At 45.3% G+C, this 25,356-nt stretch overlaps 2 protein-coding genes across 7 annotated transcripts in view; one reads left to right on the forward strand and one right to left on the reverse strand.

Moving 5' to 3' along the window:
* The window catches only part of LOC140461036 (uncharacterized), a 70,071-nt gene that overhangs the window by 2,766 nt on the left and 41,949 nt on the right, over window positions 1-25,356 (forward strand). The gene's annotated exons all lie outside the window — the stretch shown is intronic.
* Window positions 1,659-24,874, reverse strand: LOC140460295 (endogenous retrovirus group 3 member 1 Env polyprotein-like). 6 transcript variants are annotated; one of them, XM_072554745.1, is made up of 4 exons: window positions 24,736-24,874; window positions 16,917-17,025; window positions 12,647-12,902; window positions 1,659-7,587 (listed from the first exon to the last, which is right to left on the reverse strand). In XM_072554745.1, exon 4 carries the CDS (start codon window positions 7,344-7,346, stop codon window positions 6,057-6,059), a length of 1,290 nt encoding a protein of 429 aa, XP_072410846.1. In that variant the 5' UTR covers window positions 7,347-7,587; window positions 12,647-12,902; window positions 16,917-17,025; window positions 24,736-24,874; the 3' UTR covers window positions 1,659-6,056. The 6 variants fall into 6 exon arrangements, with proteins under 6 accessions (XP_072410846.1, XP_072410842.1, XP_072410845.1 ...); XM_072554741.1 differs by having other exon boundaries at window positions 1,659-12,461; XM_072554744.1 differs by having other exon boundaries at window positions 12,280-12,902.

A 25,356-nucleotide genomic window follows, 5' to 3' on the forward strand; every position in this document is an offset into this window, starting at 1 on the left:
TCCATGGGAAACACGTGTTGTGGGACTGGTAACAGTTATTTTGTGATCTGTTCCACCTGAAATTTCTCCTCTATGCGGACAGGGGTTAGCAGTCTGTTTTTGTGCTTTGTGAGAGATCAGGCTACCAGCTTTTAAATCCTTATGTTCAGCAGCACAAGAAAACTAGGTCAGCAATCGTATTTCAAGTGTGGTACTTCCAGCTCTGGTAGTCCTGTTGGGTCACCAGAGAGGGAGGGAGAGAAGATGTCACATCTAAAAAGCAAACCAAAACGTTTTTGTTTGTTCCATCAGTTGAGTTGGTTCTGCACTCAGATGAGACTGGATTCTGATTTTAATGGATCAGAATTGAACACTACAATGGAACATCTTAAATTTCAAGAGCGTTGAAAGGGCAAATCAAACTGTAACCTTGAAGAGATATGCTTCCATTTCTAACCTTGGGGGATCCAAATGAGACATTTTTACTGATCACTCCATTTCAGAATGCTGCTCTTTCATCAGGTGGTCATGGACAATAAGATCATGATCACAGAATTTATAGCCAAAGGAGTCCACGGTCATGGAGATGTCCTTCACTAAACAATTTTAGATTAAATCTTTCATATGTTAGAATGGGCTTCTGTTCTTTGGTACGTTAATCCCAGAACTTGTTTTAAATTACCTTCAAGAATGTCATTTAAATGCAGAGCTTTTCAAACAACAATGTCAGTATTGGGACACAGACAGAATTCACACCTATTGTTAGAAAAGCTCTACATTTAAATGACTTTCTGAAATGGCTGATCTTTAACATTGAGAATAGTTACATTGATACTTTCAGACTTTAACAATGTTTCTGAATATGTTCACTTTTTGAAAAGAACTGCTGAAATCTTTCTGAAACTTGCATTTAAACGTGCACAGTTAGGCCACAGCCCAAGACAGGCTGTAAAGGATGAATGGCCTAATCCTAGTTTTGTGAAATTGATTCTGACTATGTAGAAATAGAGTCATAGAGTTGAGGAGCACAGAAGCAAACCCTTCAGTCCAGACAACCAAATATCCTAAATTAATCTAGGGACCCATTTGCCAACATTTGGTCCATATCCCTCTGATTCTTTTCTATTCATGTTTCCAACCAGATACATTTTTTTCTTCTTCAGCTAATTGAAGCTGGAGAAGCCTGAAATCTTTAAAGGATTTCCTGAAAAAACTTTTATGCAAGATTTGGCTCAGTGGTGGATTTTCTAAAGCTTTGCTATTGTAGTTGTCAATTTGTTAAAAAACTTTCAGTTGTTGTTGTCCAAGGCAGAGTAAATATTCATTTAAGATATAATTGAGAGATATACATTCTTTACAATGTTTGTCCATCATTTAGTACATTGAGCATCATCTTTTTGTGATTCAACAGATATGATTTGAAGTGAATTCTGCAAGATACTTTTGTATTTTATCTAACTTTGCTTTGTGTTAAAGATTTCCTTTGTGACATTTTAATTAAAATATCTCAATGTATAATAATGAAACAGCTAATTTATTCTGAAATTATTTCAATTAGTTGGTCGATTGCCAAATAATAGCTGCTTTACTGTTGTAAATATTGATACCCAGGAAAGCTATTTTGTTTAATATAGTTTGTTAGAAACGAAAATCGCTTCGTAATAATCGCTCTAGCCAAATTCAGGAAAACAAAGTTTTATTAGCAAGTCTGCAGAGTTGGGCACCCTTCTGAGAAAAAGGCGCCCCGAGGCTTACAAAGTTTCTCATTATATACAGCACAAGTCCCTCCCCTCCTTGGCTCTAACGAGCCATGAGGTTCACATTCTTAAACCGTCATTATTCTCCAATTTGCACCCTTATCACAAAGTCTGCAACAAATGTCTCCAGAGTTGTTGTTTTTTTTACCCTGTAGTCGTATCAGTCAAAGACTTATTCTTCTCTGTCTGTGCTAGCGGTCTTATCAATCTGTAGCAGATGTCTCTGTATCAATCTGTAGCAGATGTCTCTCGAGTCGTTTTTCTATCCTGCAGTCTTATCAGTCAAGGACTCATTCTTCCCTGCCTGTGTTTATGGTTTCATCAATCAAGGACCTGTTTGTTTTTACTCTGCTCACAAAATGTCAGCATTTTGCACAATTTAAACTATCCTACTTTTGAGTATACAAAATGTTTTAGAAAAGAAGTTACTCTGCTCACAAAGTGTCAGCATTTGCACAATTTAAACTATCCTACTTTTGAGTATACAAAATGTTGTCCAGGCACATCTTAATTGTTTGAACCGAAATTGCCTCTCACAATTCCCCCCTTTCTCTTTTTAAGATGTGCCTGACCAAGATAAGCCTCCCCTCCTCAAGGGCCCGGGAAATCCTTGGTCTTTCACAGCAACAGCTGTGGGATTGGTGTGGGAAAGAGGGATTCCACTTCATGGGGCATTGGCATCAGTTTTGGAACAGGGGGGATCTGTACCATTGGGACGGTCTCCACCTGAACCGATCAGGTACCAATGTTCTAGCGAAGAGGATAAATAGGGTGGTCAGTAGGACTTTAAACTTCTGAGTTGGGGGGAAGGGAAAGTGAAAGCGACAGGGAGTATGGAGGTAAATGGAAAGATAAGCAGCAGGATAGCCTGTTTCCAGGCGGATTTAAAATTGAGGCAGACTGAGAATGCAGAAAAAAGCAAGGATAACTTAGGACATATGACTTCCAACATCTCTAATGATAAGGAAGTTAGCATTAAGGCACTTTACCTGAATGCTCGTAGCATTCATAACAAAGCCGATGAACTAATGGCACAGATAATAGTGAATGATTATGATGTAGTAGGCATCACAGAGACTTGGTTACAGGGGGGTCAGGACTGGCAGTTAAACCTCCATGGTTTTTCAACTTATCGAAAAGACAGAGAGGTGGGCAGAGGGGGTGGGGTTGCCTTGTTAGTTAAGAACAAAATTAAATCTATGTTATTGAATGACATAGCGTCGGATGATGTGGAGTCTGTGTGGGTGGAGTTGAGGAACCACAAAGGCAAAAAAACCATAATTGGAGTTGTGTACAGACCTCCTAACAGTGGTCAGGACCAGGGACGCAACATGTACCGGGAAATAGAGAAGGCATGTCAGAAAGGCAAGGTTACATTGATCATGGGTGACTTCAATATGCAGGTGGACTGGGTAAATAATGTTGCTAGTGGATCTAAAGAAAGGGAATTCATGGAATGCTTACAGGATGGTTTTTTGGAACAGCTTGTCATGGAGCCCACAAGAGAGCAGACTATTCTGGACCTAGTGCTTTGCAATGAACCAGACTCTATAAAAGATCTTAAAGTAAGGGAACCCTTAGGAAGTAGCGACCATAATATGGTAGAGTTCAGTCTGGAGTTTGAAAGGGAGAAGGCAAAATCTGATGTCATGGTGTTACAGTTGAATAAAGGTAATTATGAAGGCATGAGAGAGGAACTGACTAAAATAGACTGGAAGCAGAGGCTAACCGGGAAGACACTAGAGCAAAAATGGCAGGAGTTTGTAGGTATAATTGAGGACACTGTACAGAGGTTCATTCCCAAGAAAAGAAAGATTAACCGGGGAGGGATTAGACAACCTTGGCTGACAAAGGAAGTCAGGAAATGTATTAAAGAAAAAGAGAGATCCTATAAAGTGGCTAAGAACAGTGGGAAATCAGAAGATTGGGAAGGATACAAAAGCAAACAGAGGATAACAAAGAGTGTAATAAGAAATGAGAGGATCAAATATGAAGGTAGGCTAGCCAGTAATATTAGAAATAATAGTAAAAGTTTCTTTCAGTACATAAGAAACAAACGACAGGCAAAAGTAGACATTAGACCACTTCAAACTGATGCAGGGAGCCTAGTGATGGGAGATAAGGAAATAGCAGGAGAACTTAACAAGTACTTTGCATCAGTTTTCACAGAGGAAAACATGAGTAATATCCCAAAAATTAAAGGGTGTCACGGGGCTGAGTTGAGTATGGTTGCCATTACGAAAGAGAGAGTGCTAGAAAAGTTAAAAAGTCTTAAAATTGATAAATCTCCTGGCCCTGATGGGATACACCCTAGAGTTCTGAGAGAGGTTGCTGAGGAAATAGCGAAGGCATTGGTTGAGATCTTTCAAGAGTCACTGGAGTCAGGAAAGGTCCCGGATGATTGGAAGATGGCTGTAGTAACCCCCTTGTTCAAGAAAGGATCAAGGCAAAAGATGGAAAATTATAGGCCAATCAGCTTAACCTCGGTTGTTGGTAAAATTCTAGAATCCATCATTAAGGATGAGGTTTCTAAATTCTTGGAAGAGCAGAGTCTGATTAGAACAAGTCAACATGGATTTAGTAAAGGGAGGTCATGCCTGACAAACCTGTTGGAATTTTTTGAAGAGGTAACAAGTAGGTTAGACGAGGGAAACCCAGTGGATGTGGTCTATCTAGACTTTCAAAAGGCCTTTGATAAGGTGCCACACGGGAGGCTGCTGAGCAAGGTGAGGGCCCATGGTGTTCGAGGTGAGCTGCTGGGATGGATTGAGGATTGGCTGTCTAACAGAAGGCAGAGAGTTGGGATAAAAGGTTCTTTTTCAGAATGGCAGCCGGTGACGAGCGGTGTCCCGCAGGGTTCGGTGCTGGGGCCACAGCTGTTCGCATTATATATTAATGATTTGGATGAGGGAACCGGGGGCATTCTAGCAAAGTTTGCCGATGATACGAAGTTAGGTGGACAGGCAGGTAGTACTGAGGAAGTGGGGAGGCTACAGAAGGATCTAGACAGGTTGGGAGAGTGGTCCAGGAAATGGCTGATGGAATTTAACGTGAGCAAGTGTGAGGTCTTGCACTTTGGCAAAAAGAATAAAAGCATGGACTACTTTCTAAATGGTGAGAAAATTAATAAAGCCAAAGCGCAAAGGGATCTGGGAGTGCTAGTCGAGGATTCTCTAAAGGTAAACATGCAGGTTGAGTCTGTGATTAAGAAAGCGAATGCAATGTTGTCTCTTATCTCAAGAGGGTTGGAATATAAAAGCAGAGATGTACTACTAAGACTTTATAAAGCTCTGGTTAGGCCCCATTTGGAGTACTGTGTCCAGTTTTGGTCCCCACACCTCAGGAAGGACATACTGGCACTGGAACGTGTCCAGCGGAGATTCACACGGATGATCCCTGGAATGACAGGTCTAGCATATGAGGAACGGCAGAGGATACTGGGATTGTATTCGTTGGAGTTTAGAAGATTAAGGGGAGATCTAATAGAGACGTACAAAATGGCTTTGGAAAGGTGGATGCTAGGAAATTGTTTCTGTTAGGCGAGGAGACTAGGACCCGTGGACACAGCATTAGAATTAGAGGGGGTCATTTCAGAACAGAAATGCGGAGACATTTCTTCAGCCAGAGAGTGGTGGGCCTGTGGAATTCATTGCCACGGAGTGCAGTGGAAGCCGGGACGCTAAATGTCTTCAAGGCCGAGATTGATAGGTTCTTGTTGTCTAGAGGAATTAAGGGCTACGGGGAGAATGCTGGCAAGTGGAGCTGAAATGCGCATCAGCCATGATTGAATGGCGGAGTGGACTCGATGGGCCGAATGGCCTTACTTCCACTCCTATGTCTTATGGTCTCAAGTTCCTGCGTCCCATGTTGTGGAACCGCCACTGCCTGGAGTTGGGAAATATTTTTCTGAATTAAAAACTGAATCCAGGGGGTTAGGCAGGGTAATATGAGGAGAAGCATCACGCCCCCCCCCCCAACCACCAGCAACGCCGTGCGCCACCAACTACCACCTAGGAGACCATCCCACCATCCGATGCCACTAAGGGGACGCCAAGATTGTACTGGCACATGGGCCAATTTCCGAATTTCATCGGAAATTTCCAAAACCGCTTTACCATTATCGTCAATTTCTAGACAGCAGTTAGTCAGGTTAAACTTCCCGCACACGCCCCCCTCCGAGGCCAACAGATAATCCAAGGCAAGTCGGTTTTGATATATAGCAGCCCTCATCTGATTCTGCTGCTTAGCCAGCAATTCCAGGGCCAGGGCAGTCCGGTTAGTAATAACCTCTACGACTGCTTGGAGCCTGATAATTCGATTTCACATATAGATAGGAGTACGGTATCCCCATGATCCGTCCTGTGCCCATTTAGCTGGCCCGTAGTATTCAATAATCCGGGCCGGTGGCCACTCATCCCCCCAATCACCGACTTGGATATCCCTTGGCGACCTATGGAGGGAGTCAAAGAGTTTAATTCCAAAATAGTCGCCTTCCTCCCGGGGTAATAGGAAGAACGCAGGTCGTATTATACCCAGGAAGCATACCCCAGCCCATCCCATGGGCAGTTTGGAGTATGCCTGATTACCGCATATCCAAAATAGGCCATCTGGAGCAGGCCCTCCCTGCCTCACAACGTTATCCCACAGCTCCTTCACCCCGGGGACGCCCTCATAAGGACCAGGACCACTGCAATTCCAGTAATCAGTCCCCAGCTCGTCAGAGGAGGAATCAGTACGTAATGGAACGCAATTTCCATGATCTCGGTTTGCAATGTACCAAGTAATATCCTCAGGCCACCATACTCGCGTGGTCGCGTCCAATACATTCTGACAGGGACTAATCCCTACCTCCACGGTCCCCTTGCCTTCAATACAGAACTGGCCCTCAGGGCTGTTCGTCAGTCTCCACCCCTGGCTTTTCCTTTCGTTGACATGAGTCCAAGTGGTTTGCAGCAATTCCCATATGTCTAAGCTTTGACCAGTCCACGGCCATTGTTCCGACATATGCGGCCCCCCACAAACCCAGCAATTGCTAACATTTAAAACAGTGGCTATTCTAGAGGTGAGATCAATAAACAGGTTTTGTGTAACATCAGGGAGTTCAATCTTTTCTTCTACCTCTTCGTATACAGATGGCACTTTAGAGAGCACGACCGTTCCTTGACGGTCTTGCTCTTTCCCCAACCCCCGATCAGTGTTCTGTATCTTGGTCTCCTTGACTCTGTCAACCTGCTCCCTGAGCAACACGGAGGATGGGTCCCACCTCCCAGTTTTGCTAATACACACCCAGCGGTCATTTATAGGGCATCCACGGATTTTGCCACCGTATCCTTTATTATACACCTGATAATAGGGTCTTCCACCCTCCCGACATTCATGGCGTGCACTCACATCATAACACCAATCGTCCACATAGGAATGGGACACAAATGATCCCGTGTAGATTCGAATCCCGAGTCTTACTATAGTTCGACATTTGTCACATCTTCCCTCACCCTCCCCCACATACAGGAGTAAACTGATCAATATCCCCACCAATACAGTCCAAGTAGAGTTCATTATTGCTGTCTTTTCAGTTTTACCACCAACGGCTTGTCCCCTTGCTCGCATGTCCAAGTGCTTTCTCCTTCAGGCGGAACAGGCGCCTTTATCCTTGATGCGTGGACCCACCCTTTTTCTTTTGTCCGAACAGCTGCTTCAGTTGTTAACAGAACCAGGAACGGTCCTTCCCACCGCGGCTGGAGCTTTTCGGCCTTCCAGGTTTTAACAAGTACCCAATCTCCGGGCTCCACCTTATGCAAGAGGAAGTCGAGCGGCGGAGTCTGAGCCAGGAGACCTTTCCTCCGGAGTTCTGCAAAAGAACGGGATAAGGCCAGTAAATAGTTTCTGACAAATACATCTCCCCCTTGTAGAGTGGGACACCCATCAACCTTACTCCAATATGGTAATCCGAACAGCATTTCATAGGGGGAAACCCCGACATCCCGGCGAGGTGCCGTACGTATCCTCAATAGGGCAATGGGAAGGCACTTCGGCCAAGGTAACTTAGTTTCTAACACCAGCTTAGTCAATTGGGTCTTGAGTGTGCCATTCATTCTCTCAACCCGACCCGAACTCTGAGGATGCCAGGGTGCATGGAATTTCCATTGGATACCCAGGGCAGTACAGATCAAATGGTGTAGCTTAGAAATAAAATGTGTCCCGCAGTCGGAGTCGATAGATTCCATTATGCCATATCTCGGGATTATGTTCTCTAACAACAGTCGGGCCACGGTTGGTGCATCGGCTTTGGCAGTTGGGAAAGCCTCTACCCAGTGAGTGAAATGGTCTACTATTACTAGCAGATATTTCCATCTCTGTACTGGGGGTAATTCTGTAAAGTCGACTTGGATCCTCTGAAATGGCCTAATTGCGAGGGGCTGACCACCAGCTGGTATAGAACGCATGGCTTTCTTGTTAATACGCTGGCAAGTGGGGCATCCGACTATTTCTTGTTGGGCTAACGTGTATATCCCCCTGCATACATAGTCTCTCAGGATCGTGTCACACATGGCTTGCACCCTCCAGTGGGTCTGATGGTGTAATCGGTGCAGAATACCCCGGGTGATCTGTTTGTTCAGTACTTGTCTCCCATCAGGAACCGTCCACTTCCCGTTAGTATCTAGCCGGGCACCCAATTGATCCATTTTATCAATCTCCCCCTGGGTGAAGACGGGTTGTTTAGCGAGCCCTTCCCTCAATGGTATTAATGTTAATAATTGGACGGGTTTTTCGACCGCTGCCCGCTTGGCTTCCTCATCTGCCAGCCGGTTTCATACCGCTTCCGGTGTCGACCCCTTCTGGTGACCGGGTACATGGACTACTGCGAGTTCTGTAGATAACGCCAGGGCTTCCGTGAGCTAATTCTTTTCCCCGGGAAGTTATCAATCCTCGCTCTTTCCAGATTTTCCCGAAAGTATGAACGATTCCGTATGCATACTTTGAGTCAGTATATATGGTCCCAACTTTCCCCTCCAACAACTTCAGGGCCCTCTGGAGGGCGTACAACTCACAGGATTGGGCTGACCACTTCCCGGGCAGTCGTCCGGACTCGATCGTCCGTTTCGTTGCACCATCTATGACAGCATAGCCACTGTCCTGGACCCCACTGATGCACCGGGAGGACCCGTCGATGTACAGTTCCTGTCCTTCACCCAGCGGGGCCTCTTGCAGTTCCTCTCGGCTTTTGGTCTGCAAGTCTACAAATTCCACACAATCATGCTCCTGTTCCCCATCTGCAGGACGTCCGTATAGAAACTGGACAGGGTTGCAACTGAGATCTTTTGCAAAATTGAGATCGTCCCCGGTCATCAAAATCGTCTCATACTTCAGGATGCGAGAGTCTGTTAACCAGCGGTGAGCCTTTTGAGCCAGTATGGTACTAACCGAATGTGGGGAGTATACTATGATTCTTCCTCCAAAGGTAAGTTTTCGGGCCTCTTCTACTAACATTACCGTAGCTGCCACTGCCTGTATACAGGTCGGCCATCCACATGACACAGGGTCTAACATTTTTGACAAAAATGCAACCGGCTGACGTTTCCCTGCCCGCAGCTGGGTAAGCACACCCTGGGCAATTCCGCTGGCGCTATTGACATAAAACTGGAACGGTTCCTTCAGGGTGGGTCAAGCCAATACCGGAGCTCGGATCAGTTTACTTTTAATAATATTAAATCGCTGCTCCTCCTCATCTGACCAGTCCACCTTTTGTCCTTCTTGTCCCAGTTTGTCATACAAAAATTTTACTAGAGTGGTGTAACTTTCAATCCATATCCGGCAATACCCTACTAGACCCAGGAATTGTCTGATTTCCTTCTTCGTCCTGGGTATTGGCATACCCGTAATCCCTGATATTCGTTCTGGCGTGATACGGCGATGCCCCTTACTGCCTTGATGGCCCAGATATCTTACTTCTTGCTCCACAAACTGGAGTTTTGTCCTGGAGACGCGTAGGCCCTGTTTCCCCAGGAAGTTCAGCAGGGCAACGGTGTCTGCTCGTACCTCCTCTTCTCTTAGTCCTGAGAGTAAGAGATCATCGACATATTGGAGCAATTGATTCTCCGCGTTACACCGAAATCCTCCTAAGATCTGCTCCAGTATTTGTCCAAACAAGTTGGGTGACTCCGTGAATCCCTGCGGCAAGACCGTCCATCTTAACTGTCGCTTTCGTCCTGTGAAGGGATTCTCCCATTCAAATGCAAAAAGGTTCCGACTTTCTTCGTCAAGGGGGAAACTCCAGAAGGCATCCTTCAGATCTATTACGCTGAACCATTCATGTTCAGGGGGACTTTTACTCATTAACGTGTAGGGATTGGGTACCACCGGGTATCTAGCCTGGACTACTTCATTCAACCCCCGCAAGTCTTGCACCAGCCTATACGTCCCATCCGGCTTCCTCACAGGGAGTATTGGAGTATTGAAAGGGGACATATATTCCTCCAGTCGTCCATCTGTGATTAATCTTTCTATCACAGGTTGTAACCCCTCCCGTCCTTCCATAGCAATCGGGTACTGTTTCCTTCTTACCGGGCCTCTTCCTGGTAACATGGTGATTTGGAGAGGTTTGATGTTTAGACCCCCTCTGTTCCCCTCTCGGTACCATACTTCCGGGTCTATTTGTTGATCATCTTCTTCGGTGAGGGCAAACAACCTTACCACCATTTCCCCGTTACTTGGTACCGTTCCGATCCCTAGTTTGACCTGCAAGTCTCTTCCTAACAAATTAAACCCCGCCGATGGCAGTAGAAGGAGGTCTCGTTTAGTAGTTCTGTTTTCATACCCAATTTCCACGTCCTCCACTACTGGGACTTGCAATGTCTTTCCTCCAATGCCAGATACCCCCATAACTGTTCCTCCTGCTCGGGCGCCGGGGGGTATTTGGATTATACTTGATCTTTCGGCTCCCGAGTCCACCATAAATGTGATCTCCGACCCTTGGGGCCCTACTTTCAAGTTTACCAGGGGTTCCTGTCGATAGTCCTTTTGCCCCAAGGGTAGGAACCCCCGACCCTCCCTAATCTTCCTCCATCAGGGCGTACGACCGCACCTCCCGCTTGTAGCGGGGGCACTCTCGCTTAAAATGTCCCTCTTCATTACAGTAGTAACATCTGAGTATCCTCCTCGTTTCTCTGTCGCGGCCTCGAGTTCTTCCACCCTTCCTTTGTTCCGGCCACGGTCCTCTTTTCCTCTGCTCTTGCCACGACTCTCCCCTTTCCTGTTTCTGCCACGGCTCTCCCTTTTCCCTCCTTCCAGCTGTCACTTGTTGCACCATCTGCATCATTATCTTTGTCGCCTTCTTTTGCTTCTCATCGTCCCTTCTCACAAACACCTTTTGCGCCTCCCGTAGTACTTCACTTAGAGGTTTACTATCCCAATCATCCATTTTCTCTAACTTCTTTCGTATGTCCGGCCAGGCTTTTGATACAAACTCGACCCGTATGAGTTGTTGCCCCACGTCCGTCTCAGGGTCCACCCCAGCGAACTGCTGCAAGTTCTTCCTAATCCTGTCTAGGAAGTCCGTAGGGGTTTCCTCCGGGTTTTGATGATTCCCAAAGGCCTTGGTAAAATTGTGCCCCTTCGGGGCTGCCTGCCTTATTCCTTTTATCCAATATTCCCGCATGTCTCTCATGTTGCGCCGTCCTTCCTCCGTTTTCTTATCCCACTTGGGGTCGGTGAGGGGAAACTTCTGCTCCCCTCCTGCTCCTCCCTCTCTCTCCCAGACCAACAGCGCAGCTTGTCGTATCATCTGTCGCTCCTGGCTAGAGAACAATATTCCCATGATGGAATACATCTCATCCCACGTGTAAGTATTCGGCCCCAGGAACTGATCTAATTGTTCAGCCAGGCCCATGGGGTCCTCCAGTAGACCCTTCATCTCCCTCTTGTAATTCCGTACTTCAGTACTCGTTAAGGGAACGTTCACATATCCCGTCCCTCCTTCCTCGCCCCCCATGGGCACTCCCCAGAGTGGAATCATTCTTGCAATCGGGGCAGAGTTTTGTCTGCGACTCTTTTCAGCTTGAGATCTAGTCTGTACTCCTGAGGCTCCTGGTGGTTCCTCCCCGTTTTCTTCCCCTTCCCCCGAATCGTCGCCACCCGAAGGATCATTCTGTGGGGCAGACGGGGTCACGTAGGGCGGCGGTAAGTGATCTAATGGTTCCCATTCTTTCTGCTCTTCCGAGTCTTCAGTAGTGGCCTTCATTTTGCAAGATATTGTGACCGGTAGCCAACAAAGGGCGTAATCACTTTCTTCCTGAATAACATTAGGTTTTGAATTGACATATAAAATCAGAGCTTGCCGGACCCAGTCTTCGTCAGTGCCGAATCTAGGCCACCACACTGAGTCTCCCTGAATAGGGTTCTGGGACCACGTTTGACAGTATTTCACCATCTTTTTTCTAGATTTTCCTTTTCTCCTACCCTGATCCCAATTACTTAACATTCTTCCTAACGGACTATCGTCAGGTACCCCGGGGTATTTTTCATTGTCTACGTTCAAGCCTACCTTTCCCTTATTCGCCTTGGATCCGTTATTTCCCATTGCCGAGGACTTTGTAAAATCGGAGAATCTTGTATTATCCCGTGATAATCTATCACCAGTTAGCCAATTCCCGGACCTTCAGTCCCGTGATCGCCCAGGTCCCTTTGCAGGCACCCCCGGTCTTTGGATTCCTGTGTCCTACGTCTCTGTGAAACAGATCACAGGCACCCTGTAGGTCCACGTTCCTCTGCAAACACGGTCTCTGCAAAATCTCTCACAGGCGAGCCCTGGTCTCTAGATTCCTGAGTCCCACGCCTCTGTAGAAAAATCTACAGGCACTCCGCAGGTCCCCAGTCCTCCGGAAACACGGTCCCCGCAAGTTTTTTCTTACCTGGGTTCGGTGCACCGAAATTACTCGATCATTAACCGTCCCCACTGCCTCGGCCACACCCCTCCTTTGTTTTCCTGAGCCTTCCCGATATCACTCGCTCAAGCCGCGCGGAGCGACAAGCAAGGAATCAGGGACTGCCGAACTCGGCAGGGTGCTCCTTCTCCGATGTCCTTCCTCAGCTCCCCTCGCGGCCGGAGTGTTGATCGGACGAGCCCCCAAGTTTGTTAGAAACGAAAATCGCTTCTTAATAATCGCTCTAGACATATTCAGGAAAACAAAGTTTTATTAGCAAGTCTGCAGAGTTGGGCACCCTTCTGAGAAAAAGGCGCCCCGAGGCTTACAAAGTTTCTCATTATATACAGCACAAGTCCCTCCCCTCTTTGGCTCTAAAGAGTCACGAGGTTCACATTCTAAACCGTCAGTATTTTTCCATTCTGCACCCATGTCACAAAGTCTGCAGCAGATGTCTCCCGAGTTGTTTTTCTACCCTGTATTCTTATCAGTCAAGGACTTATTCTTCTCTGTCAGAGTTAGTGGTCTCATCAATCAAGGACTTTTTTTTTTACTCTGCTCACAAAATGTCAGCATTTGCACAATTTAAATTATCCCACTTTTGAGTGTACAAAATGTTCTTACAAAAGAAGCATGTCTTGTCCTTTATTATAGAGAAGCATGTTTTACCCCACCCCTATGGCTCTATTCCCCTTAGTCTTCAGGGTCATGCACATCTTAATTGTTTGAACCGAAATCGCCTCTCACAGGTAACCCACCCACATCCATTCCCCTACCACCACTGCTCTACACTTAACCCTTAGTAATGCACCTTACCTATACATCATGCATAATTTCACATGGCCAGCACAGCCAATCCACTCCAACCCTGCACAAAAGTCAAAAATCACACATCACCAGATTGTAGTCCCACAGGCTTTTTTGGAAGCGCTGACTTCTGGAGTGCTACTTCTTCATCTGGTGGTTGTGGTGTATAAGATCATAAGGCACAGAATTTATAGCAAAACATTTCAGCATCCTGCCACTGAAATGGTATATTGAACAAACCTGGATTGTTAAGTCTTTCACAGTTTTGAATGGTTTGCAGGTATCATTACAATGTAAACCCCAGAACTTCTTGTATGCCACCTTCGAGATAACAAGGTTTTATAGCAAAAGGTGACATCTCAGCTCAGACAATGCATTATAGGTGTGAGGTCAGAGTTTGCCTGTAACTCAATCTTGAGTCAGACTGGTTCTATTTCCAAAGTGAAATTCACAAAATATTACATTGATTGACTGCCTGCAGATTGTGCATTTTTTAAGCAAAATTGACTGTATCTGCAAATACACACACACACACACACACAGTTTGTTGGGTGAATTTGTACTTGCAAAATTACATCTTTCTTTGCTCAGAAACTGCATGAATCAATGTAAGATTCCATAAATCAATTTTTTAGATTAAAATCAGTCTAGCCATTGTGGCACAGACAGTCTCACACAGGGGGGCTCACACCATCAATACATTATGTAGGCTAACACAACAGCAATTGGTAAAGTTCACTTGGGAACGTAACTTTTTTTTAAAAAAGTTTTGTGATTTACATATGAAAGAACTGAAATCAACATGGCCATTCTAACAGATGAAACACTTAAACAATCCAGGTCTTTTTCAATATATAATTTCAGTTACATCACACTGTAAACTGTTGCTATAAATTCTGTGTCTTACAATCTTATTCTCCACAAGCACCTGATGAAGGAGCTGCACTTTGAAAGCAAGGGCTTTCAATTAAACCTGTTGGACTATAACTGGTGTTGTGAGATTTTTAATTCTGCAAATACACATTCACTCCCATGGATTTGTGTGTGCATATGTCCCTGAGAGAGAGGAAAAGTCTACATCAGTGCTGTATGTCTCTAAGTCTATTTGATAACAGATGCTTTATTTCTGTTGATGTAAATATTGTAGTAAATCTTCGCTGGGTACTAACAGATATAAGGGAGAGAGAATTCCTCAGGTAGGGCACCAGAAGAATCCTGGGAGACCCCTATTTCTCGTTTATTTCCTAATTAACAAACATTAACCACAAGCACCTATTTATTTCTAATTTTGTTTCATTTTTCTTGTTTTCTTCCCTGCGATGATGTAGGAGAATTGTTAGATTTGGGTCAGACATTTTGTTACATATTGAAAACCTGGAAACTATTTTGTGGCCTTCTTAGTGCCTGCTTGCTTCGGGCTTCATGTTTCCCAGGTTAAGATTGTGTTTCCCAGGCTCAGCGGAGATGGTTGGTCTTGCAGCTGTACTGCTCCCTGATAAACAAATTCTTTCCTTGCATGGGACTTTTATTTCCATCCTCCACATATGGCAAGTCAGGCAGGAGATACCATGATCCTGCCAGGTCACCGGCCGATATCGTTGGAGAGATGAAATATAGAGGGTGGTTGCTGCTTGTGGTGTGTCCAAAATAAAAAGGAAAGCTGACCAGAGACGAAAATGCTGTTAAAAATGCTGATACAATTCTCGCTACTCAGCCACAAGATACGAGTGTGAGTACTCAACAGGCTCCTAGTGTCCTGACGTAATGCTGCTGAGAGCACTTACGCTTTACAAAGTTAGTAATAAAGAATTTGCTTGGCCCAGGGTTATGACAAGGGAAACCCTACTTGATAAGTCCTGGACCCACACGGAGGTGCGAGGCTGCGTCAAAAGGCCCCTGATCCGTTTGAGTTCCCAACATTCGTTTTAATTGGGGAGTAGAAATCTGCAGTAAGTGTAATTGCTCGCTTCAGGATGTCTAGACTTGAATGAATTTGACAAACACGATACTTTGGGAAACTATTAAAGACTCCATTGTAATTCCCATGGGTTGTGGACTAACGCAGAGACATGAACAACTTGCCTTGAAAACAGTGTTTGATTTGAAAATGGAATGGCTGCATTTAGAGGTATTTAGAGGTTGCACACTTGGTTAAGCAAACTAAGTGTCACAACCAGGATCTATGAGGCTCAACTCCCTAACTTGGACTGTTCTGGAATGTGAGTGCCTCATTACCCTTGGAAGGAAGGAATAAACAAAAACTGACAAACTGAGATATGAAGAAAGTTGGAAAATGTTACAGAGAGAGATGCACGCACGCAGGCAGGCAGATGGGGGGGGGTCAGAGAGGCAGGCAGACAGTGAGAGAGGGGCGCAGGCAGGCACAGAGAGAGAGAGAGGTGCAGGCAGGCAGAGAGAGACAGACAGACAGGGAGAGACTGACTCAGCGCCGACACCCTGCAGTTTGCAGAAAGGTTAACACTTTTTAATCTGGTTTGAATGCACATTTGCCTGGGTATGGTGCTGAAATCACAGGGGAAGCCCCTGAAAAGCACAAACTATGGCCTCAAATCGGGTACTCCCTCCGCACCCAAACCAAATTGTGGGTGACCCCTGCTGGACTGGTTTGTGTTCATTCTTTGCTGCTGCCTATTTCAGTTGATTATGTACATTACTGTACACAGTTGAGCAAGAAGGGAATGATTAATACTCTGTTACAAACCTGTTGGCACCCAGATTTTCAGAAAGCAGCTAGGAAATGAGCTGAAGTGTGTTTAATTTGTAAATTTTAATTTGATCATTCAGCCTTTCACTGCACTCTTTCTTATCTTTCTTTCATGAACTATGTTTGATTGGGCCTGATAACGTTGAGTAAATGGGAATTACAATTGAATACTCTTCTTTATACACAGAAGGTCAACCACTCTGGCTGCTGGATATGTGCCCATATCCCCATCTGTCCTGAACTCGCACCAAGTGAGCCTTTACGGAAATTGACCGACTTGCAGCTTTCTTTTCCCCCAGCCTTTGGAACTGCTCGACTGAAAATCAAAGTCACCCCGTAGACAATCCTGTGCTCGGCTCAGTTCACTGTTGTGGCCCTCCTCTCCAGCGATCTCCCAGATGCTGAGATTTCCCCTTCCTGATGAAACCCCGATGATGATTCCCAATCCCTGGAGCCTTCTGCCCCTGTCCTTACTGAACCAGAGGACTATTTGTCCGATCTCCAACCACCACCCCTTGGCAATCCCCCTGGCTCTGGGTATAATCCCCTTTTGCTGACATCCTCAATCTCCTCTTTTTAATAAAAGAAGGAGGGAATATGGGAGAATTTGACCAAAGTTGACACAAAACTCTGTGGAAGTTATTTTGTCACAAAGCTATGTTTGCAGTAAAATGTAGCCTGCTAACGTAATGCCCTGGCTAAGGAATTCTGTTTTGATAGGCTGACCTTGCAGCTGCGGGCTGTCTCTGCTCCTCAGGCCATTAGACTGTGCTGCTTCATAGAATGATGGATTGGTTCTCTTTGTCCCTTATCAGTAATTCGAGCCCAGCTAAACCTGCAGTAAAAGATAACATTCAGTTTTGTAGACATTAAGAAATGTAGATCTGGACAAGGTCTGTGAACCTTACGACTGCCCCTCAGTTGCATAATTAATGGAGAGTGGGCTTGTGTTTTACCATAAAACTTGTAAAAAGGCTTCCCCATGGGAATGAATAAAGCTAGTTAATTGCTCAAGGTCTCCTCTCCTGACTACTTTGTTTTAAATGATTTGCCACACGAGTTACTTTGCCCCAATAGCACTAACAGTTACATCTAAGGGAGACAGAATTCCTCATATCGGGGACATCAGAATCCCAGGTGACCACTATTTCTGGTTTACTTCCTTATGAACAAACATGAAGCATGAGCACCAATTGCACATTTGTTTCTAATTTTGTTTCAGGTTTCTCGTTTGATTCCCTGCTATGACTAAACTCTGTGTCTGGATGGTTGACAGGCTGGGAGATAGTGGGTTGGGTCTCGATTGAGAATGTTTTATTGTTCTGGAAGGTGTAAAAGGCAGAGGTCAAAGCTTCAGCAGAAATCCAGCAGAGCTGAGAACGGACGAACATCTTACTCTGTGGGAACAGGGAGATCAACAGAGGACAGAGAAATCCGGACCTGAAATCTGAGCTGACACCAGACTACCCTGTGATCAGTGCTTTGATTAGCAGGGCCAACCCTCTACCTTTACCTCGCTTCACATTTGACTACCCCTCGATATTCAGGATCCAATCTTTGTCATCCTGAAGCCGTGTCTCTGTAAGGACTCTCAGATCATAATTATTTTCTTCAATGCGGACAGTCAATTCATTCACATTTGTTACAATACATTCAGACACACCCTTTTTAATTCCAACTTTTGTATCTTTAGAATCCAATCTTGAGTGCTGGTACATTTAATCTCCCTGTTCCTTTCTATCATACTCTGATGTTCATTTTCCACATTGCTCACTGATCTTGATTTGGATTGGCCATGCTAAGTTGCCCAGAGTGTCCAAGGATGTGCAGGTTAGGTGGGTTAGCCATGGGAAATGCAGGGTTATAGTAATAGAAGCAGGAGTAGGCCATTTTTTTTTTGACCCATCCTGCCTGCTCTACCATTCATTAAGATCATGGTTGATCTATCCATCATCTCAGCTGCACCTCCCTGCATTGTACCAACTATCCTTAATTCCCCTACCATGCAAAAACCCATTCAACAGTGTCCTGAATATACTTCATGAAGCTGCCTCTACTGCTTCCTTGGGCAAAGAATTCCATGGATTCACTACTCACCGGGAAAAGGAGCTCCTCTCCACCTTCATACCGAATGCTGCCTTCTCTATCCTGCCTACCTGAGACTCCACTTTCAAGGAACTATGAACCTGCACTCCAAGGGCTCTTTGTTCTGCAATACTCCACTTAACTGTGTCAGTCCCGCCAGCATTACTTGACAAAAATGCACCTCAATTTCTCTAAATTAAACTCCATCTGCCACTCCTCAGACCACTGGCCCATCTGATCAATTCTAATTTAAAGCAAATCTCTTTCCTCTCTTATTCTCTAGAAGCTGAAAATCTCCATCCCACACTCTCCCTCCATTCTCACTTTGTTGAACCTAATCCCTGCTGTATCTCATCCTGAAGGGTCTGGTTCATGCTGATTAACAGGCCCACACTCAGGGAGGATCTAATTGAGACATACAGAATACTGAACGGCCTGTACAGAGTGGATGTTGGGAAGATGTTTCCATTGAGAGGAGAGACGAAGACCCAAGGCCCAGCCTTAAAGTGAAGGGACCCCCTTTCAGAATGGAGATAATAAGAAACCCACAGAAGGCAGTGTAGGTCAGGTCACTGAGGATATTTAAGACCGAGATAGATAGGTCCGAGTAGAAAGGGGGATCAAGAGTTACGGGGAGCAAGTGGGAGAATGGGGTTGAGAAACCTAGCAGCCATGACTGAATGGCGGATCAAATTCCTCTCCATCTAAACCCATAACACTATGGCAGTCCCAGTCTATGTTTGGAAAGTTCAAATCCCCGGCCATAACCACCCTATTATTCTTACAGATAGCGGAGATCACCTTACAAGTTTATTTCTCAATTTCCCTCCGACTATTAGGAGGTCTATAATACAATCTCAGCTATCTGTAAGAATAATAGGGTGGTTATGGTCGGGGATTTTAACTTTCGAAACATAGACTGGGACTGTCATAGTGTTAAGGGTTCAGCTGGAGAGGAATTTGTTAAGTGTGTACAAGACAATTTTCTGATTCAGTCTGTGGATGTACCTACTAGAGAAGGTGCAAAACTTGACCTACTCTTGGGAAATAAGGCAGGGCAGCTGACTGAGGTGTCAGTGGGGGAGCATTTTGGGGGAGTGACCATAATTCTATTAGATTTAAAGTAGTGATGGAAAAGGATAGACCAGATCTAAATTGGAGAAAGGCCAATTTTGACGGTATTAGACAAGAACTTTCAAAAGCTAATTGGGGCAGATGTTCACAGGTAAAGGGACGGCTGGAAAATGGGAAGCCTTCAGAAATGAGATAACAAGAATCCAGAGAAAGTATATTCCTGTTTGGGTGAAAGGAAAGGCTGGTAGGAATAGGGAATGCTGGATGACTACAGAAATTGAGGTGAAAATGTGTTGCTGGAAAAGCTCAGCAGGTCAGGCAGCATCCAAGGAGCAGGAGAATCGACGTTTCGGGCATGAGCCCTTCTTCAGGAATGAAGAAATTGAGGGTTAAAGAAATTGAGGGTATGGTTAAGAAAAAGAAGGAAGCATATGTAAGGTATAGACAGGATAGATTCAGTGAATCCTTAAAGGAGTATAAAGGCAGTAGGAGTATACTTAAGAGGGAAATCAAGAGGGCAAAAAAGGGACATGAAATAGTTTTGGCAAATAGAATTATGGAGAATCCCAAGGGTTTTCACAAATATATTAAGGACAAAAGGGTAACTAGGGAAATAATAGGGCCCCTCAAAGATCAGCAAGACGGCCTTTGTGAGGAGCTGCAGAAAATGGGGGAGATGCTAAATAAGTATTTTGCATCAGTATTTACTGTGGAAAAGGATATGGAAGATATACAGTGTAGGGAAATAGATGATCACACCCTTGCAAAATATGTCCAGATTACAGAGGAGGAAGTGCTGGATGTCTTGAAATGCATAGAAGTGGATAAATTCCCAGGACCTGATCAGGTGTACCCGAGAACTCTGTGGGAAGCGAGAGAAGTGATTGCTGGGCCTCTTGCTGAGATATTTGAATCACTGATAGTCACAGGTGAGGTGCCAGAAGACTGGAGGTTGGCTAATATGGTGCCACTGTTTAAGAAGGGTGGTAAGGACAAGCCAGGGAACTATAGAGCTGTGAGCCTGACCTCGGTGGTGGGCAAGTTGTTGGAGGGAATCCTGAGGGACAGGATGTACATGTATTTGGAAAGGAAAGGACTGATTTGGAATAGTCAACATGGCTTTGTGCGTGGGAAATCATGTCTCACAAACTTGATTGAGTTTTTTGAAGAAGTAACAGAGAGAATTGATGAGGGCAGAGCAGTAGATGTGATCTATATGGACTTCAGTAAGGCGTTTGACAAGGTTCCCCATGGGAGACTGATTCACAAGGTTAGATCTCATGAAATACAGGGGGAACGAGCCATTTGGATACAAAACTGGCTCAAAGGTAGAAGACAGAGGGTGGTGGTGGAGGGTTGTTTTTCAGACTGGAGGCCTGTGACCAGTGGAGTGCCACAAGGATCGGTGCTGGGCCCTCTACTTTTTGTCATTTACATAAATGATTTGGATGCGAGCATAAGAGGTACAGTTAGTAAGTTTGCAGTTGACACCAAAATTGGAGGAGGTGTAGTGGACAACGAAGAAGGTTACCTCAGATTACAACAGGATCGTGACCAGATGGGCCAATGGGCTGAGAAGTGGCAGATGGAATTTAATTCAGATAAATGCGGTACTGCATTTTGGGAAAGCAAATCTTAGCAGGACTTATACACTTAATGGTAAGGTGCTAGGGAGTGTTGCTGAACTAAGAGACCTTGGAGTGCAGGTTCATAGCTCCTTGACAGTAGAGTCGCAGGTAGATAGGATAGTGAAGAAGGTGTTTGGTATGCTTTCCTTTATTGGTCAGAGTATTGAGTACAGGAGTTGGGAGGTCATGTTGCAGCTGTACAGGACATTGGTTAGGCCACTGTTGGGAGTATTGCGTGCAGTTCTGGTCTCCTTCCTATTGGAAGGATGTTGTGAAACTTGAAAGGGTTCAGAAAAGATTCCAAAGGATGTTGCCAGGGTTGGAGGATTAGAGCTATCGGGAGAGGCTGAACAGGCTGGGGCTACTTTCCCTGAAGTGTCGGAGGCTGAGGGGTGACCTTATAGAGGTTTACAAAATTATGAGGGGCATGGATAGGGTAAATAGACAAAGTCTTTTCCCTGGGGTCGGGGAGTCCAGAACTAGAGGGCACAGATTTAGGATGAGAGGGGAAAGATATAAAAGAGACCTAAGGGGCAACTTTTTCACCCAGAGGGTGGTACGTGTATGGAATGAGCTGCCAGAGGAAGTGGTAAAGGCTGGTACAATTGCAACATTTAAGAGGCATTTGGATGGGTATATAAACAGGAAGGGTTTGGAGGGATACGGGCCGGGTGCTGGCAGATGGGACTAGATTGGGTGAGGATATCTGTTCGGCATGGAAGGGTTGGACTGAAGGGTCTGTTTCCATGCTGTACATCTCTATGACTCGATGACAGTCAATGGGATGAATGGCCTAATTTCTGCTCCTATGTCCTATCTCTTGCTGTCCTGGACTCACTGAGAGTGGGAACAGGAGAAGGTCATTGGTCTTTTGAGCTTGCACCAGCATTGAACAGATCATAATGGGATATTAATCTACCAACACCTCAGTGGATCGGCTGGGACTTTTTTCACTGGAGCACAGGAGGTTGAGAGGTGACCTTACAGAGGTGTATAAAATCATGAGGGACATCGAGGAGGTGACCACCGGGTATCCTTTCCCTAGAGGGGGGGTAACAAGATTATGCAGCAAATTTGAATTAGAGAGGAGAAAGATTTTAAAAAGGCATGAGGGGCTCCTTTACTTTTTACACAGAGAATAGTTGATGTGTGGAATGAATATCCAGGGGAAGTGATGGATGCAGGTCCAGTAACAACATTTAAAAGACATTTGGATAAGTACATGAATAGGAAAGGTTCAGAGGGATATGGGCCACACACAGGTAGGTGGGACTAGTTTAGTTTGAATATAGTCAGCATGGATTAGTTGGACTGAAGGGTCTGTGCTGTCTGATACTATAACTGTTCTTTCCTGGTCTTAAAATCATTTTCTTGCCTTCCCCCATAACCATCTACTTCTTTGCTGTTCAAAACCCAGATGAACTCAGCCTTGAATATATTCAACCACCCCCTAACTGCAGGAAGGCATCCCCACTTCTGAACTCAACTTCTCTTGCTAATATACCACTTGTTTTGCTGATTGCTTGCTGCACCTGTCTGACAACTGGCATTGACTGGTGTAGAAAGGACGCTGAGGTCCCTCTATACATCCACACATCATTCCTGAAGAAGAACCCGTGCCCAAAATGTTGACTCTTCTGCTCCTTGGATGCTGCCTAACCTACTGTGTTTTTCCAGTACCACACTTTTTGACTCTGATCTCCATTATCTGCAATTCTCACTTTCTCCACATCCCAATACATCACCATTTAAGTAATACACCCCCTTTCTGCTTTTTTTTCACAACAAAGGCTAAATCTTCACATGGTGGTACTGCATTTGCCACGTGTTTGCAAATTGTGGTCTTCAGTCCATTGGGGAGACCAAGTGTAAACTTGGATAATGATAATAGACAATAGACAATAGGTGCAGGAGTCGGCCATTCTGCCCTTCGAGCCTGCACCACCATTCATTATGATCATGGCTGATCATCCTCAATCAGTATCCTGTTCCTGCCTTATTTCCATAACCCTTGATTCCACTATCCTTGAGAGCTCTATCCAACTCTTTCTTAAATGAATCCAGAGACTGGGCCTCCACTGCCTTCTGGGGCAGAGCATTCCACACACCCACCACTCTCTGGGTGAAGAAGTTTCTGCTCATCGCTGTCCTAAATGGCCTACCCCTTATTTTTAAGCTGTGTCCTCTGTTTTGGGACTCACCCATCAGTGGAAACATGTTTCCTTCCTCCAGAGTGTCCAATCCTTTAATAATCTTATATGTCTCAAGCAGATCCCCTCTCAGTCTTCTAAATTCAAGGGTACACAAGCCCAGTTGCTCCAATCTTTCAACGTAAGATAGTCCCGCCATTCCAGGAATTGACCTCGTGAACCTACGCTGCATTCCCTCAATAGCCAGAATGTCTTTCCTCAAATTTGGAGACCAGAACTGCACACAATATTCCACATGCGGTCTCACCAGGGCCCTGTACAGCTGCAGAAGAACCTCTTTGCTTCTATACTCAATCCCTCTTGTTATGAAGGCCAGCATGCTATTAGCTTTCTTCATTACCTGCAGTACCTGCATGCTTGCCTTCATTGACTGGTGTACAAGAACACCCAGATCTCTTTGTACTGCCCCTTTACCTAACTTGACTCCATTTAGGTAGTAATCTGCCTTCCTGTTCTTGCCACCAAAGTGGATAACCATACATTTATCCACATTAAACTGCATCTGCCATACATCTGTCCACTCACCTAACCTGTCCAGGTCACCCTGTAATCTCCTAAAGTCCTCATCACATTTCACCCTGCCAACAAGCTTTGTATCATCAGCAAATTTGCTAATGTTACTATTAATGCCATCTTCTATATCATTAATACATATTGTAAAAAGCTGCGGTCCCAGCACTGATCCCTGCGGTACCCCACTGGTCACCGCCTGCCATTCTGAAAGGGAGCTGTTTATCACTACTCTTTGTTTCCTGTCAGCCAACCAATTTTCAATCCAAGTCAGTACTTTGCCCCCAATACCATGTGTCCTAATTTTGCTCACTAACCTCCTATGTGGGACTTTATCAAAGGCTTTCTGAAAGTCCAAGTACACTACATCCACTGGATCTCCCTTGCCCATCTTCAGAGTTACATCTTCAAAAAATTTTGGATTCGCTGAGCGTGGCAGCTGGATCAGCAGAGGCCGAACAGACCTCCCAGTCACCACCCATTTTAATTCCCCCTCCCACTCTCTTTCTGACATGACCATCTTTGGCCTCTTCCATTGTCACAACGAACCAAACCGCAAATTGGAGGAACACCACCTCATCTTCCACCTGCGTAGTTTACAGGTCGGAGGACTCAACATTGATATCTCCACTTTCAAATAACCTCCCATCCCATTCACCGACTCCCTTCTTAGCCTGGACCGCTCATTTCCACTGGTCCATGCCAGTAACTAAGTCATACCCTCAGCCTGTCTTCACATATCCCCACTTCACCACCCTGCCCCCAGCACTCCCTTTATCTGCATCTCCCCCTACACCTGCCCCCAGTCCTGAAGAAGGGTGACACCCGAAATGTCGACTTCTCCACCTCCTGATGCTGCCTGGCTGGTGTGTTCTTCAAGTCTCCTGCCAGTCTATTTTGCTAATTGAGACACAGACCTGCACCAACGTTTCCAGAGTCTGTCCCCTCCCGGATTCATTCCCTTTCCTATCAATTGCTGCAAGTCAATAATTGAATCCCAGAATGAAAAACAAATGGAAAAGAGAGTGCTGTACTCACAGATCTTGGACAGAGGAAGGAATTTGCCGTCTGGATGAAGCTCAATCTTTACTCAGAGAGAGGAACAGGAGTAGAAGCTTCAAAAGCTCATGGACCAACGTCCACATTCAAACAATGGGGTGGCTCTGATTGGCAGGAGGACCAGACTCCTTCCGGTCCTCCAGGTTTCTCTATTGGTCAATCAAGAAAAGGTCGCGCGCCTTTTTTTGCGGACAGCGATGAGCATGCCCAGTATTTTGCTGACACTGGTGGGCATGCGCACAGCTTTGCTGACACCGGCAAACATGCGCAGTATGCTCTACGTGGATGGTGTTCCTGGCAAATTTTAAGAGTCCAAATGCCGAAAGAAAATAAAAAGGATAGAGCCACAATTTTTTGCCCCGTGGTTCGACATGTTATTGCTTTTTCATTTTGTCTCGTTGCTCAACGTTTGTATGTCTTTTCCCCTTGTTGAGAGAGAGTGTCCTAGTGAGCTGACTGTGGGAAGGAGCTGTAACCAGTTACACAGACTGAAGAGCCCTTACACTCTTCGTAGCAAGAGGTAACTGTATGTACTTCCTGAGTGTGATCACAGTTTCAATTGTTAATCGGAAACCGAGAGACAAAAGGACACCAGAACTG

The sequence above is a fragment of the Chiloscyllium punctatum genome, chromosome 36 (genome assembly GCF_047496795.1).
Source record: "Chiloscyllium punctatum isolate Juve2018m chromosome 36, sChiPun1.3, whole genome shotgun sequence".
Classification (NCBI taxonomy): domain Eukaryota; kingdom Metazoa; phylum Chordata; class Chondrichthyes; order Orectolobiformes; family Hemiscylliidae; genus Chiloscyllium; species Chiloscyllium punctatum.